The sequence below is a fragment of the Ovis canadensis genome, chromosome 5 (genome assembly GCF_042477335.2).
Source record: "Ovis canadensis isolate MfBH-ARS-UI-01 breed Bighorn chromosome 5, ARS-UI_OviCan_v2, whole genome shotgun sequence".
NCBI lineage: Eukaryota > Metazoa > Chordata > Mammalia > Artiodactyla > Bovidae > Ovis > Ovis canadensis.
In genome coordinates this window covers 16,795,543-16,813,109 of record NC_091249.1, presented here as the reverse complement: position 1 = coordinate 16,813,109, position 17,567 = coordinate 16,795,543, and the positions used below count along the sequence as shown (strand labels likewise).

Below are 17,567 nucleotides of genomic sequence, written 5' to 3'. Positions count from 1 at the left end.
GAGGTTCAGGGAGAACAGGCTACATGGCCTCTAAATGGGGGTGTACTGTGTCCCCCTGGGTTAAGAATGCACAGTGGAGTATAAACCCCTGGGTATGACCATGGCACGGCTGCTCTGGGCACAGTAAGCAAGGACCCACAGGGTACCTAGAGGAGGGAGTGGTGGCCAAATCCTCTGTAATGACATCATTTGTTTCCTCCTAACCATTTATCAACATCCTTCAGAAAGCACAGACTGGGCCTTCCTTACCGCTTCTACAATGCAGGGCGTATTTTCTAAAACAACCTCGCTGGGCTATCCGGTTATGAATTACCTGTGCCAATACTTAGTCTCAGTTCCTGCTTACCCAAAGTCTCTTAACTCTCCACTTCTAACACAGACTCTCACATACACCCATCCCAACTTCCTCTTCCCCATTTAAAATAACTAACTGTAGTATAAAAACAGAGTCAAAACAAATTACAGCAAAGAACAAGCAGAAATGCTGTGTATTCCCAAGCCACGTACAACCCCTGTACAAATTAACGTCTTCTTTTTTTCATATAGACCATTTTTTTTCATGTGGACCATTTTAAAAAATGAAATGACTATCTCATTCCAAATAGTTTCTGGCTTCCATGTTTATTGGCTGTGGTGGGTCTTCGTTGCTGCACGTGGACTTCCCCCAGTTGCAGCGAGTGGGGGCTTCTCTTTGCTGCAGTGCCCGCATTTTCTTATTGTGGTGGCCTCTCTTGTTGTGCACGATTTAGTCATTGCAGCTTACAGGTTCAGGAATTGCAGCTTGCAGGCTCTAGAGAGTGGGCTCAAGTTGTTGCACAGGCTTGGTTGCCGTGCAGCTCATGGGGTCTTCCTGGAGCAGTGATCGAACCCGTGTCCCCTGCATTGCAAGGCAGATTCTTAACCACTGGGCCACTAGGGAAGCCCCCAAACTAATACAGTTTCTGATTGCATCCTCTCCCCAGCACTGTGTACAAATTGCCTGATTCCTACTTGGTCAGGGTAGCAGAAATCACCTCTTCTGCCCTTCAACCTTCCTCTCCCCCAGTATCTGCTAATATCAAAGAGGGCCAGAGAGAATACACTTTTCTTTAAATGTGGAATCCTGATTGTAAGTAGGATTACCGAATTTAGCAAATAAAAATACAAGATTCTCAGTTAAGTGTGAGTTTCTGAGAAACAGTAAGTCAGTCTTAGTTGCAGTGCGTCTTTTTTTCAGCTGTGCTTGGTCTTTGCTGCTGTGTGGCCTTTTCTCTAGTTGGGGCGAGCAGGTGCGTATTCTAGTTCATGCTGCGGTGGCTTCCCACATTGCAGACCACAGGCTGCAGGGCGCCTGGGCTTCAGTAGTTGCAGCAGCTGGGCTCCAGAGCACAGGCTCAGGAGGTGTGGCCCGAAGGCTTAGTTGCTTCATGGCATGTGGGATCTTCCCAGACCAGGGACTGAACCTGTGACTCCCGCATTGGTAGGCAGATTTGTTACCACTGAGCCACCAGGGAGGTTCCCCATACTTACACTAAAAAGTTCACTGCTGTTCTTCTGAATTTAAAATTTGACTCAACATCTAGGTGGTGGTGTTTTTTTTTTTTTCCTGGAAACCCAATTATAGGAGAGAAGGGGTTGTAATCAGGGAGGAGGGAGTGTCTGGAGATACTTCATCTCCACTTTGAACTAAAGATTGACTGAGGAGCTTTTGGCTAAGTTATGTTTCCTGGAGAACTGACTCCATGGGGAGCCGGGAGAGGGATCGGTCCTAATGGGTGCCTCTTGCTCTTCATGGGATCCCACCTTGGCTTATTGCATACTGGTCCCTCCAGACCTTTTGGCTTTGCAAGGGCAGCACGTCCTTCTGTCTGCTCTGGGAATGGAGGACAAGTGTAGTCAAGGTAACAAGCAAACACAGGCATGATATGCAAAAACACAGACATTTTTACTTTAATAAGTTATAAAATCAAGGAGCCAAATTTTACTCTACAGAAAACAAATGTATTGATGGCTGTCATCAGAGAGATAAAAACGCTGTGATTGAGTTCAGCACCAGAATAACCCATGCGACAGCTGCCTGTCAGACAGGGAGTACATAGTCAAAATGCTTCATCGGATAAAGACTTTGCTATTGAGCACCATTTGTATACTCCAGACAAACAAACAAAAAACCTTAAAGTACATATGAAAGGCTTATACGTGAAGTTCCATGGGTTTTCCAAAAGGCGTAGACGAGAGAGCCAGGTCCCAAAACTCTAGCATGAGTCTTCCCACAAACATGAAGTGACTCTTGGGCCCCTCAGCTGACTTTCCAGAGCAGTGGACAAAGAGGACCTCTGAATCTCAACCTGGTGTTAGGAAACCTTGGCTCAAAGACTGCCTCTGCCTCCCTCAGGCTGCAGGAGCCTCTCTGGAAGCTCAGGACTGTTGCTAAGCCAGCTGTCCAACCACCTTAAGCTCAGCGGAAACTTACAATGTCTCAGAGCAGGTGAACACTGCCTTCTTAGAGAGACCTCTGAGGACCATCTAATCCAGAGAAGTCTGTGGATATATGGCCCAAGGCATTAAGTATGGCATGTTGAGCCACGGCCACATGGTCTATAGTTCCCAGAGGGCATCTTTCTTCCTGTTGCAAAAGACAGATCTCCCTGGGAGTGTCCCACCTGGGGGGTCTCCCCAAAGGCTTCCAGCCCTCAAGACACATAGCCCTGCTCTGCTGAGATATGAGAACGGAGCGTTCCCATCCTGTGGCTCCCAAGAAAGGTAAACTGAGTAATACTCTGGCTAGAGCTAGTCCAGAGCTTCCTCAACATTCTAGAGCAGACCCCAGCCAGCACTGCCCAGCCCTTCAGTCTGTGAGTAGCACCAGTTGCCATGCGTTCAGCCAGTGGAGGAAAGCCGTGGGTCTATTTCCTAACAGAGAGGTGGCGTTGCAGAAGCGCTTCACACTACATCTTGTTACAGAAGTGATGCTAATGATATATATTCAGAAATATTTCCTGCAGTTTGGTTCTTAGGAGCCAGCAGGCGCCTGAGAGGACACGTATGAGAAAGTGTGGAACGTGGTGGCAGCAGGGAGGGAGGCGGGCTGTGCTGGGGAGACGGTGAGGCTGGTCCTCAGCCGTGTGATGGTTGGGCGTCATCCCACCTGTCCCTCCCTGTTTCCTAGAACTGTAACCCGTCCCTTAGACACACACAGAGACACACACACACACACACACACACGGGTTCAGATAAAGGTATTTAGCACCTCAGAATTCAAAAAGCAAACATCGTGGTGTTATCTTGAGCCTCAGTATTTTCATCCACAGAATGGGGAATGGAACAAGAAAGAGTTCTCTAAGATCTATGACTGGTGAGAATACCAAGTCTTGAAAATTTTCTTGGACATGAAAACCTTAAGAATTACATGTCAGGCTAGGCCCGGCTAAGGAGCTAATGTGCTTGGTCCTGTAATTTCAGGAAGTTTAAACTACATGTTCACACATAGAAAAACAACCCCTGACCACTCCCTGGATTTTCCAGCAGAGTGCATGCCTCCCTCATCCTTCCAGTGACTTGAGGAAGCAGAGAGTCTCTCTGGGGAGCCTCAGGCCTGAGGCCAGGCTGGCCAGAGGTGACAAGCAAGGCCAAGGTTAGTGAAGAAAAGAGAGGTGTGAGCGCCTGGGAGTGCCAGCTGGTGACCACACTCATCCACACCACCTGCCTCACCACCTCCAGTACTGGAGTTTGCTGGAATTCATGACCTCCACTTCACTGCATTCATCTTAATGACTGGTCACTTAGTAAATAAATCACTGTTTCTTCTAAGAGCCCCATGGGTCTCGAACCTCAACCTGGAGATTGGTAGGAACTGTCCTGCATCTCCAGTGGGGTTGTCACTGCAAGGAAAAGATTTGCAATCACTGCTCAGAAACTTGGGGCAAAGGTTTTTTCTCTCCCTCCTGCTGTCCCTCATTGATGGGAGGTGTAGAGCCTCCATATTCCTCTTTACCCCACACCCAACCCCAGTAGAGGACTTAGAACATTCCAGGACTAGGAAACAAAGGTACCAACCTAGTTGCCACATGCTTACAACTATGTGTGTGTGTGTGTGTGTGTGTGTGTGTGTATAATGTAAATATACCTATATATTTACATGATTCTCCTTCTTTGTTTCCTCAAAACCTTTTGGAGTCAGAAATCTGACTTCCTCTCCACAACACAGGAGTTGCCATGGAATATCTCTATAAGCAAGAAAAAAAAAGCTATTGATGCTATCTTTCCATTTTATTAGAACTTTCCGAGCATCTCTCTCTTCCTCATCTCATCAATGAGCTCCTGGATTCTTTGGTTTCGGGTCTTTTCGTACGGGCTCGGTCGTCGAGGGATCAGGTTGGGTGGCTGGACTTCATCTTCCAGGCCATGGATTTTGTAGGGCACATCCACAGCGTTGGTTTCTGGATGGTCCTCGGTGGCATTGGTGCTGGAAGTATTGAGAGGCACCTCCAGGGGTACGCCTGGCGGAGGCTGCACCTCCATGACTAGAGTGGGCACTGGAAGGGTGGGCACGAGCTCTTCGATGTCATTGTGCTTTCCGGAGGGTGGCTCTGCCCTGTCGTCCACATCAGTGAGGTTGTCGTGCAGCTTACAAGACTTGCAGCACAGCTTATTGTAGCCTGGGATGGAGCAATAGCGAGACAAGACTTCCATCCTACAGAACACTGACTTGTCGCCTTGGCAGCGGCCCTCTGAAAGAGAAAAGTGGGACAAATAACCAAAGGACAGATAAGGGGGACCTTCTTCCCCCACAGGAAGCAGTTTGCTGGAGGAGGCATTTAAAAGAGCCCAGAGACAGCACAGAGGCAAGCGAGCTCACACAGAAACTCTGTGTGGTTTAGAGACGAGGGAGCCCTTGGGCAGGGCGGCGTCCGGGGACCCCCGCCCTGGAGTGGTGTCACACTAGCTGTGAGCAATGCTCCCCTCTTCCAAGCAGGCCCCAGGTGAGTCCAGATGTTTCAGTATCTGTCAGAGTTGGAGACAGAAATGAGGTCTGTCTGTTCTTAAGGAGTGATTCCAAGCCCAAAGAATTGGGCTTTGTCAGCTCTTCACATGTGAGATCCCAGTGGTAACCTCAGTGACGTTCTGTGGCACAGTTTGACTCTATTTACAATCATCTTTAACCTGTAACTATAGCAAAATTAAACCTAAAAGAACCAATTGCTAACGCCCAAAAAAGCAAATCCCAGAGCCTCGGTTATGGCCTCGCCATACTCCTCCACGTCTTGTTTCCATCTTCATCCAAACCCCTCAGATGCGCTTTGCTTCTGGAAAGTGCCTACATAAAAATTAAGTCACCCAGACTTGTCTGGGATTTCTTCCACCTGCCTCAACTTATGTGACACCCTGTGTCCTGCCACTGCGTCACCCACCACACGGCTCTGCCACAACTGGGCTTCTGGTCACTTTCCAAAGTGTTCCAGAACTCGACGCCTTCACACAGGCCAGGCCAGCCTTACATGTAGACCCAGCCCAGCATATCTGCCGCTTTCTTTCCCACCCAAGATCTGCTCATCCGTGGTCCAAGTGCATGGAGAAGCCTGCCTCTGCAGAGGCCGCTGTTGTCTCTCTCGCCTCCTCTTTCCTCATGGCTGTCTCCTTCTCAGCCTAGCTCCAACCCTGTCTGCAGCGATATTAATAAGACCCACTCCTCTCGTCTTGTTCTCAGCCTCTGTCTTCTTCCCAAATTTCTACCCACTTCCCTTTCCACTAACACCTAATTCCACACATAAATTAGGTGTTATTGAGATGATTTACAAAAGTTCATTCAACATAGAAGAATAAACCATGTAACGGGATATTTGATCCATCATAAATTCCTAATCACTGACCTCAATGGGCCCCACTCTCCAACTGTGTTCCCTGCTCAGCCACCCTCTACTCTTCATAATGGGCATTTCAGACTTTTCCCATCTGCTGTGCCCTCCTATCCCCTCAGTCTCCTTAGGGCAGGTGACATCTCCTACTGAAAGCCAGCAAAGAGGGGAGATGGGAAGGTAGGAAGGAGGGGAGGGACAGCCACTGGTGGGAACCACACCCAACATAGTTACTCTTTGCACTAACGCACGGTGTGTTCCACATCTGCATGTAAAGCTATGCTAACTCATTGAGATAGCCTGTAATAACAGACAGGCAGGCCCTCTCCCATGTGAAAGCCCGTGGTTCTGACATCTTCCCTCTGCTGGCCATTGCTGCAGCTTATAATTTCACTTTACAAGCTGGTAACCCACTTACTTGGACACCAGCCTCAAACTTTTGGAGCTTCAGGCTCTTGGATACAACTGCCTACTAGATACCCCTCAATTTCTGTGGCATCAAAAGTAGACTCCACGCGTCCAGCCCAAGTCCATGGCCTCCACTGGCATCATCCGTCTCAGAGAATGGTCCTTCATGCACACAAGCCAGACCCCGGGGACCCCCTGTCCGGTCAGCTGGATATATGAACACATCACAGTGCAGACTGAAGCTCCTGGAATGCATCTCCCTTGTTTCAGGATGAGGACATGCCTCCTCCACCTCTCCAAGCTCTCAGGCCTTGCTTGCCTTGCTCTGCAGGGTTCTCCCTGTGGCTGCAGGCCCTTTGCACATACTATATCTCTCTTCTTCCTCATCCTTGAGGCTCAGCTGACACACGTCCTCCTTGGTCGAGCACTGCCTGGCCTCCCTGGGAGGCAGCATCCCGCAGTGTGTGGTCTAGTGGTGCCGCGGGTCACCCCTTCCCAGCACCTCATCCCAGCTACCAAGTCCACGTTTGCTGTCAGGTAAGGTAACTAATGCCTGACAGTTTCATCATCCTGAAAGCTACAAAGGGCAGAGCCCAAAGCTGTATCCGGGTGTCCCTTTATCCCAGAGCCTAGATCAGAGAATCAAAGAATATGGAAGTGTTCCATGTGAGTAAGACAGATGCTAGTAACTGAGTAAGTTCCAAACAAGGAATTCGTGGATATTAGAATAGCGGTGCTACAGGCAAGAACATACAGGGGCATATATCATCAGAGAGGGCCCCAACCTTGGCGCTGAGCTTCTAAGTGGCTGAAATGAGGAAACATGACTGGGCAAGGGCTGATGACATGAAAAGCTAGGGACAGATGGGCTGTTTAGGAAAAGCACAGGTCTTCCTAACCCTGAGATGGAGAAACAGGCCAACATGTGGAGGGGAAAGGCAGATGGTCTTGCACAGAGGGTCAATTCCAGAAATCAAACTAAAATGATCCTGAAATGTGACTTTCAGGGTTTTAAAACCTTGGATAAAATTTTACATTAAATATTCAAGATCTGAGACAGATGAAATCAGAATAGTGCTGTTTGAAGCTGGGTGGAGCATACTCAGAGCCTCTGCTTCCTCCCTCCTGGCCCTTTTACCTCGCTGGCAGCCACTGAGGTAGGCACGTGAAAACCATGCCTACAGCCCCCAGGAGACACAGGGGGCTTTGGTAACACTAGGTGTGGCATCTCCCCCAGGCACTGGCCATCAGCTGGGGCAGGGAGGCAAGAGGCCTAGATCTCAACAAGGATGGGGCAGGCCTGGCCGTGCTGCTGGGACTGGGCACCCCTGCCCCGGAGACGCCCTCTCCCGTCACCTGAGCCGCCTCCTTCACACAATATCAGGACTGGCATTAAGCATCTCCGTCACTTGTCTCCCGCCAGGCGGGGATCCTGAGAAGCCAGTGTCACGTCAGTCTAGGGTAGGGGTCTGCCAACCACACATGTTGGCGAGTTGGTCCCTCCACCTGGTTTTGTAAACGGGATTTTATCGGAGCAGTCCTGCTGGTGGCCTGCCTGTAACTCTAGACAGGGTGCCCTCAGCAGGGATTTCTCCTGACCTGTCTGGGCAAGGAGACTTAGTGGACACAGCTCATCAGACACAGTTGTCTCTTGGTCTCCTGTCTCTTGAGCTGGGAGTCTTTCAATGATCAGAGCTCTGAGCAGGCTGAGCTCAGTCATGGTTACTGTGACACCCACCCAAAGGCTGCTACCTGGCACCCGGTGCCCTGACGCCTGTCTCCACAGTGCTGGGTGGCCATCATTTCCCATGAACTCCCTCCGCCCTGGAACAGGACCCCTTCATGGGAAAGGGAAGGACAGATGCCCCGATTAGGAGGTCCCACGTTAGACCTTGACATGCTGCGTGGTCCTTGTCAGCAAGGGGAGTGGACACACAGGCCCTGTGGACCCTGAGGGCAGGCCGTGGGAGACAAGGTAGGCATGGCTGGGCACACACCTGTGTGACTGCTGCAGGCCAGGAGCTCAGAGCTACAGCTGCCTTGTCCTTCTCCAGCCTAGGCTCTCCGGAGGCTGGCCTAGCCCCTGAGTTGTGCCAGGAGCCAGGGCAGTGGCCTGATGGTGGCTCAGGGCACAGTGACCTGGACGTTATCTCTGCTACTAAACACATATTCCCATTCCACAGGCTCAGATCCCAAAGATGGGCCCTGTTCCCAACTATGAGGCCTTATCTACAAGGAGAGAACCGAGGTGTCCCTGCAAGGTGCCTGTTAGCACTAAAGGTTCAAAAATCATGGTGGGGTGTCTCCATCGGCTGCTGTCATATTTTGAAAAATGCCTGGGGAGGGGGCCTAGGCCTCGGGCGGTGGAGGGGCCCTCAGCATCTATGCTGAGCAGGGGAAGGGGGACGGGAAAGTCACTGGAATCAGAAACTGAGGAGCTGATGTCCCAGAAAGGCACCTGCAGCTCTACAGCGCCGTCGGCCACAGAGGTGAAAAGAAGGAGGCAGCAGTGTGCCAGACCCAAGCATCCAGTTTCACTGAACTTTTATTGAGTTTATTTGTGGGATGCATGACAGGAAGTCTTTCCACGGTTAGTAAGAGTAAAAGATCATTTTCACAGTCACTTTGGCACACACTAACGTTGTCTCATAAAAAAACCAGAAAAGCAACGACAATGGAACCTATATAACACGTCATTAGATACATACAAAACACTAATAAAATATCCCTGATGAACCAAAGTGCATATAGACAGAGAGCACAACGCCCAGGACTGTTATTGCACCTTCCCAGAGTCACGCGTGTCACTCGCATCGCCTAAGTCAAAGTTGGAAGTTAACAGTCGTGAGAATTAGTATGTGTTACACCGCGTATTTACATAACAGTAACTAGTGCCAAGGGAGAGCTGGACGCTGTCCAGCGGGGATGCTATGAAGAGGGGACAGGGCTGGGGCAGGAGGGGAGTGGCCGGCTGGACTGCTGCACTGGTCACACCAAGGGCCAGGCCAGTCGCCCTCTGGTGTAAGGTAGTGCCAGCGGCAGCGTGCTCAGGGCTCCAACAGTCAGCGCCAAAGGTGATCCCGCGCCTGGGGCCCTGCACAGGCCTGGGCCTCCTGGACTCCTGGACTCAGCCAGGCCTCCTGAACTGAGAAGTCTTATCCTTGGCCAAAGGTGGGTGAGCCGGCCGCCTGCCTCTAGGTTGCACTGCCTGCCTCCTGCCTGGGTCATGTCTCCCCTCTGAAGCTGGAGCTAGCAGCCAATTCTGTTACCTTTCAACTTTAAGGCATCTTCTACATAGTTTTATCTAAGCAAAAAAGCAATAAAAATTGAGGTAATTCTGTAGTTGTTCACACGGGTAGGCGGCCACATCCACGTGAGACAGCCTTGAACTCTCACTTTCTCGCCCCTGTGCATGGGGCGATGTGCACACGATGAGAAAGGCCATTGGAGCAAATGGACAGAGAATGGAAGTGGCGGCGTGTCCTGATGTCCCACCGCAGGGACACATTCCCTGCCTCTTCCGCTTGACCTGAACCCCAAGAGGGGCTGGGTAAGGGGGCCAAGGGTTGTGTGAGCTGGACGCGACGGCCACAGGAAGCAGGCCACGGTCACACGAATCAGGAGGACACACTGAGCACAGGGTCAGCAGCGGCAGCAGCAGCAGAGGAGGCTAGGGAGCCCCTGGCACACTGCTGGACACGGGCCGGGCGCCAGGCTGGTGACGCACAACTGCACCCCCGAGACCCCTCTGGGCTCCCTCGCTGGGAGGCGGCGTTTGAAAGGGGGCAGGTGGGCGCCCCCTCAACTTCCAACCTGCAGCTCCAGCCTGGAGGGCTGTGGCCCTGTGAGGCGGTCACAAAGTAGCCACATTCACACTTGGGCCTCTGGCCCCTCCAGCACCACGACAGATCTTTGCCCCTTTAAAAGCCATCACCACCAGGTCCTGGCACCCCCACAAGAGGCCAGTGCCCCGGGCCGTGCCTCTGCAGGACTGGCACTCCCGGCCAGGTGGCTCCAAAGGAGACAGCCGAGCACAGATGCCCGGAGAAACAGATTCCACCAACAGAGCTTAGGAAGAGTCAGGGGAGTTTTCCATAGACAGAGAGGAGGGGCGCCCACGGCAAGCTCCACAAGGCGCAGGGCATGCACTGGAGGGCAGAGACAGAGTTATAAACGGGCCGGTTACTTGACGAGGTCTCCTGGACTGGCGAGTTGGGGTCCGGTCGGGATAGCCACTGGACCACGTAGCTCTTCTTGGAGGGGTCAGAGGTGTTTCCTAGAGGAAAAAGACAGGCACCTGTGGCTGCTAGGGTACCGGGTCTGGGCCTCCAGTCCACCCACCCCAGACAGGAGGGCTCTGTGGACTCTGGTGTCCCAGGGACAGATGGGCCCCAGTCACCCTCCAGGCCCGACTCCTGCCTCTCCTACACCGAGCATCTGGGGCCTCAGCTACACAGGGTCGCTCCCCAACAGGCCCCACCAGCACCTCCTTATCTTGAGAAGTGCTGGGAACGAGAGACCCTGGCTCTACACTCCCCTCGGCTGGGGCGCACCTGACCGCCTGAGCCCCCCGGTCTGTAGCAGGGACCCTGACTGGGCCTATGCCATGAGCTGTCCAGGAAGAGCTGGTGTGTGTGCAGCCCTTGGCAAGGCACCCAGCGCAGTGTTCTGGCTGTTCTCCTCTCAGGGCGTTAGGTACCCTCTGCACTCACACAGGTACCCCTCCTCACACAGGTGCCCCTACTCACACAGATACCCCTCCTCACACAGGTGACCCTCCTCACACAGGTAACCCTCCTCACACAGACACCCCTCCTCACACAGGTACCCCTACTCACACAGACACCCCTACTCACACAAGTGACCCGACTCACACAGGTAACCCTCCTCACACAGACACCCCTACTCACACAGGTGACCCTCCTCACACAGACACCCCTACTCACACAGGTGACCCTCCTCACACAGACACCCCTACTCACACAGGTGACCCTACTCACACAGGTAACCCTCCTCACACAGGTAACCCTACTCACACAGGTAACCCTCCTCACACAGACACCCCCTACTCACACAGGTAACCCTCCTCACACAGATACCCCTACTCACACAGGTGACCCTACTCACACAGGTGCCCCTACTCACACAGGTACCCCTACTCACACAGACACCCCTTCTCACACAGATACCCCCTACTCACACAGGTAACCCTCCTCACACAGATACCCCCTACTCACACAGGTGACCCTACTCACACAGACACCCCTACTCACACAGGTACCCCTACTCACACAGGTAACCCTACTCACACAGGTACCCCTACTCACACAGATACCCCCTACTCACACAGGTGACCCTACTCACACAGGTACCCCTACTCACACAGGTAACCCTACTCACACAGATACCCCCTACTCACACAGGTGACCCTACTCACACAGGTAACCCTCCTCACACAGACACCCCTACTCACACAGGTGACCCTCCTCACACAGACACCCCTACTCACACAGGTGACCCTCCTCACACAGACACCCCTACTCACACAGGTGACCCTACTCACACAGGTAACCCTCCTCACACAGGTGACCCTACTCACACAGGTAACCCTCCTCACACAGACACCCCTACTCACACAGATACCCCCTACTCACACAGGTGACCCTACTCACACAGACACCCCTACTCACACAGATACCCCCTACTCACACAGGTGACCCTACTCACACAGGTACCCCTACTCACACAGATACCCCCTACTCACACAGGTGACCCTACTCACACAGATATCCCCTTCTCACACAGGTACCCCTACTCACACAGGTAACCCTCCTCACACAGACACCCCTACTCACACAGGTAACCCTACTCACACAGGTAACCCTACTCACACAGGTGACCCTACTCACACAGATATCCCCTTCTCACACAGGTACCCCTACTCACACAGGTAACCCTCCTCACACAGACACCCCTACTCACACAGGTAACCCTACTCACACAGGTAACCCTACTCACACAGGTACCCCTACTCACACAGATACCCCCTACTCACACAGGTGACCCTACTCACACAGGTAACCCTCCTCACACAGATACCCCCTACTCACACAGGTGCCCCTACTCACACAGATATCCCCTACTCACACAGGTACCCCTACTCACACAGGTAACCCTCCTCACACAGATACCCCCTACTCACACAGGTACCCCTACTCACACAGGTACCCCTACTCACATAGGTAACCCTCCTCACACAGATACCCCCTACTCACACAGGTGCCCCTACTCACACAGGTACCCCTACTCACACAGGTAACCCTTCTCACACAGACACCCCTACTCACACAGGTAACCCTCCTCACACAGATACCCCCTACTCACACAGGTCACCCTACTCACACAGGTCACCCTACTCACACAGGTAACCCTCCTCACACAGATACCCCCTACTCACACAGGTACCCCTACTCACACAGGTAACCCTACTCACACAGGTAACCCTCCTCACACAGATACCCCTACTCACACAGGTAACCCTCCTCACACAGACACCCCTACTCACACAGGTAACCCTCCTCACACAGGTAACCCTACTCACACAGGTAACCCTCCTCACACAGACACCCCTACTCACACAGGTAACCCTACTCACACAGGTGCCCCCTACTCACACAGGTGCCCCCTACTCACACAGGTAACCCTACTCACACAGGTGACCCTACTCACACAGGGGACCCTACTCACACAGATACCCCCTACTCATTCACACAGGTAACCCTATTCACACAGGTAGCCCCTATCACATGGGTATCTCCTACTCCCTATTCACACAGGCACCCCCTATACTCACACAGGTACCCTTACTCACACAGATACCCCCTACTCACTCACCCAGGTAACCCTATTCACACAGGTAGCCCCTATCACATGGGTATCCCCTACTCACAAGGGTGCCCTATTCACACAGGTACTCCATACTCACACAGGTACCACCTATACTCACAAGGGTTCCCCTACTTACACAAGTACCCCTATTCACATGGGTAACCCCTACTCCTATGGATACACCCTACTCACATGGGTACCCCTACTCTCACAGGTATCCACACACACTGGCATCCCCTACTCACTTGGGTACCCTCTATACTCACATGGGTACCCCTACCGACATGAGTACCCCCTACGCACACAGGTACCCCCTACTCAGACAGGAACGGGCTGAGCCCTGATGTGCAGTCACCATGAATCTGGTTTCCCTCCCAGACCAAAAGGGAGTGCCAGGAAGGCAGGGATGGGCTGAGTCCCTGCCGTTCTCCACTAGGGCCTGGCCTGGAGATGAGCATGGCGAATGCCAGTTCCTTTCATCCCCTGCCAGGGAAAGGTCCCAGACCAGGCCTGGGTGGCCTTGGCTTCTCCTCCAAGTTCACAGCTGCTCTCTTTGGCCAGTTGTGGGAAGAGCTGCCTTTGCCTGGCTACCCTCCTCCCCGGACCTGCTGCATGCAGGGCTTACGGGGACAGGGGCCGAGCCTGCAGATCCTTGCTGTCTCAGGCCGCTCCTCCCGGCAGACCCCGAAGCTGTCGTCCGCAGTTCGGCAGAGCACTGGCCGTTCCTGGGTGCCGTTCCCACAGGTTACTGAGCACTGCAGACAGAGAGAACCAGTCAGGGCCCACCTCCCACGCTAGGCTAGGTCTGCAAGGGCTCTCCAAGTGGGTGACCCCACGACACTTGGGAGGTGGAGAGGGACAGAGGGGAGAGTGTGAGCTAGAGGTCTGCCCGGCCTTGCCCTAGCCTCTGGCAGCTGCCTCAGGCTCTCGGGCTCTCAGGTGAATTGGAGAGAACAAATATGCAGGGCCGGATAGAGCCCAGCACTTCTGGACTCTCAACGAGTGCTTCCCTTCCCCATCTAGAGGAGTTGAGGCCTGGAGGAACGGCTGTGCACTGCGGATCACCAAGAAAGCTCTGCCTGCGTGCAGGAGGCATTGGCAGAGGACGCTCCCTCCCCCGGACACAGAGCTCTGTGCCACCAGCACCCTCACGGTCCCCTCCAGTCTCTGGCCCCCTTGGCATAGCCACACTGGGAAGGGCCGGAAGAAGCCATCATGCCCAGACTCCTGGCTCTGCTCACAGCTCAACCCAGCTGAGCCAAAGGAGGATTCTCAAGTTCTTGCCCCCTGTGTGAGAAAGGGCTGACTCAGCAGACTGGGTTGCTTGAAACTTCCCAGTCCCAAGAAAGGCCTGTTTTCAGAACTGGCCCTTGGTTAACTCCAAACCAAGTTCATGGAATGGTCTATCTGCTAAAAGCATACCTGTGTGCCTGAGGTCCTGAACCAGGCTGTACCAACTTGTTTGGTTGGCTTACACCAAGAATATAATGTGTGGTGAGCATCTGCTCTCCTTCTGGGGTCCAGGGCTTCAGTAGTGGATGTCAGCCATGCAGGCACCCTGTGCTCCCATGAAGGATCCCCAGTGAGAATCCTGGACACCTGGACACCTGGATGCTTGTGCCCAGTTTCCTCCAGACTTCACCCAAGTGCTTTTCCCTCTGCTGATTCTACTCTGTACTGATTCAACTCCCAGATGCTGAAGTTGGATTTAGAAAAGGCAGAGGAACCTGAGATCAAATTGCCAACATCTGTTGGATCATAGAAAAAGAAAGAGCGTTCCAGAAAAACATCTACTACTGTTCTATCGACTGTGCTACAGCCTTTGACTGTGTGGATCACAACAATCTGTGGAAAATTCTTAAAGAGACGAGAATACCAGGCCATCTCACCTGCCTCCTGAGGAACCTGTATGCAGGTCAAAAAGCAACAGTTAGAATCAAACATGGAACAAGAGACTGGTTTCTAACTAGGAAAGGAGTACACCAAGGCTGTATATTGTCACTCTGCTTATTTAACTTATATTCAGAATACATCATGTGAAATGCCAGGCTAGATGAAACAAAAGCTGAATCAAGATTTCCAGGAGAAATATCAATAACCTCAGATATGCAGATGATACCACCCTTATGTCAGAAAGCAGAGAGGAACTCAAGAGCCTCTTGATGAAAGTGAAAGAGGAGAGTGGAAAAGCTGGCTTAAAATTCAACATTCAAAAAACGAAGATCATGGCCTCTGGTCCTACCACTTCTTGGCAAATAGATGGGGATATAATGGAACAGTGACAGACTTTATTTTCTTGGACTCCAAAGTTACTGCAGATGATGACTGCAACCATGAAAAGATGCTTGCTGCTTGGAAGAAAAACTATGATCAACCTAGACATTGTATTAAAAAGAAGAGACATTACTTTGCCGACAAAGATCCTATTCAAGGCTATGGTTTCTCCAGTAGTCATGTATGGATGTGAGAGTTGGACTATAAGCAAAGCTGAGTGGTGAAGAATTGATGCTTTTGAACTGTGGTGTTGGAGAAGACTCTTGAGAGTCCCTTGGACTGCAAGGAGATAAAATCAGTCAATCCTAAAGGAAATCAACCCTGAAGATTCGTTAGAAGGACTGACACTGAAGTTCTAATACTTTGGCCATCTGGGGCAAAGAGCCGACTCATTAGAAAAGACCTTGATGTTGGGAAAGATTGAAGGCAGGAGGAGAAGGGGAAGACAGAGGACGAGCTGGTTGGATGGCATCACTGACTCAATGGACATGAGTTTGAGCAAGCTCCAGGAGTTGGTGATGGACAAGGAAGCCTGGTGTGTCCATGGGGTTGCAAAGAGTTGGACACGACTAAGCGACTGAACAACAACAGAACTTTCATTGTAATAAAGCATAACCATGACCATAGCAACTTCCGTGGGAATCTTTGAGCCCAAAGCTGGTCTTGGCAACCCCTGACCCACCAGGCGTGTGGGCTAGATGTCAGCGCTCCCATCAGCTCAGCCTGGCCGCCAGAACGCTCCTCCAGCCCCTGAGACTATCCTCACTATTTTTTCAGCCAGATCTAAGCCCTCCTTTGCTCACGTCCCCTCTTGCAAGTCTGATTGGCCTTTTAGCCACAGCTCTGCCCCCAGAGACAAAAGCCCAGGCCTCCTTTTGCATCTTGGAGCCCAGGCTGCCCCTAGTCTTCTGGGGTTCCAGTCTCCCATAGCACATGGGAGCCTCTGCCCTGCAGAGTAAAGATACACATTCCTCCGAGTTTCACACAGGACAGTAGCCAAGGAAGCGTGGGTGCCCTGAGACCTACAGGAAGTGGCCTAGGGCAAGAACGGCATCCAGGCCAAGGCGGATCACCCCGGCCACCTCGGTCCCACCCAAGCTTGGTTTCGGGGCTGAGGGCACAGGGCCGGGGAACTGCTCACCTGGGACCAGGATCCGGCCCGCCACCGACCAGGGCACAGCTCACGGTTGCAGGCCCGGCGGCCCTCGGGTCGAGCGTCATTGCAGTGCTTGGTGTGCACGGAGCGGGTGGTGTTGTTGTGCAGCGGCTGGACACAGCGCACGGAGCGAGCCTGCATGCCTGTCCGCCCACAGCTCCGACTACACGGCTCCCACTCGCCCGTGACCCACCTGCCAGGGCACACAGCACTCGGTCAGCCCCTGGAGAAACCCCGGTGGACTGGGGCAAGGCAGCCTGTTTCTCCAGGCGCATCTTCCCTGTGTCAGGAAGGTGCCCTGGAGGCCAGCTGTACCCCTGCCTGAGGCCCTGCAGACCATGAACCCCAAGCATGCCCACTGCTGGGAGACCCTGGTTTGGGGGTGGCTTTTGTCCTTTCTTGGCCTCCTGACTCTGCCCTCTGACCTCACCAACCCTTCTGGGCAGCAGCATACACGCCCTCAGCACCTGTCCTCAAAGGGCCCCCACCTGCCTATCTACCCACCATCTCCCCTGCTCGGGGCCCTGCAAAAGGAAACTGGGCCCAGAAATGCAGCCCCATCAAATTCCGGGTCTGGAGGGTCAAGGCTGCAGCCCCTGGGATGAACTGTGAGGGAAACATCTACCACAGGGCCAGAAGCAAGCCCGACACCCCAGTTTGGAAAGAGCCTCAGTTTCCCCATCTGAGCATTAGTACTTGTCATTTCTAGCATCCCAGGTAGCCCTGATGGTTAAGAATCTGCCTGCCAGTGCAGGAGATGCAGGGTTCAATCCCTGGGTTGGGAAGATCCCCTGGAGAAGGGAATGGCAATGCACTCCAGTATTCTTGCCTGGAGAATCCCACGGACAGAGGAACTTGGTGGGCTACAGTCCATGGGGTCACAAAGATGTGCATTACTGTTTTCTTCTAGCTAGTCTGAAGGAGGAGGCCACTGCACAGCCTGAAACACCTTAGACTCCACAGAACATGTTGAGTGAGAAGACTCTGAAATGTCTCAGGGCCTGTGA

General features: G+C 52.7%; 1 protein-coding gene across 1 annotated transcript in view; it reads right to left on the bottom strand.

Annotated features, from left to right (window-relative positions):
- Positions 1–1,905: 1,905 nt before the first annotated feature.
- Positions 1,906–17,567, bottom strand: part of ADAMTS2 (ADAM metallopeptidase with thrombospondin type 1 motif 2) — a 261,083-nt gene continuing 245,421 nt past the window's right edge. The window contains exons 19-22 of the mRNA XM_069590438.1: positions 16,546–16,753; positions 13,756–13,885; positions 10,429–10,518; positions 1,906–4,709 (exon numbers count right to left, since the gene is read on the bottom strand). Of these exons, the coding sequence (XP_069446539.1) occupies positions 4,252–4,709; positions 10,429–10,518; positions 13,756–13,885; positions 16,546–16,753 (886 nt within the window). The 3' untranslated portion in view covers positions 1,906–4,251. The remainder of the gene's footprint in view (positions 4,710–10,428; positions 10,519–13,755; positions 13,886–16,545; positions 16,754–17,567) is intronic.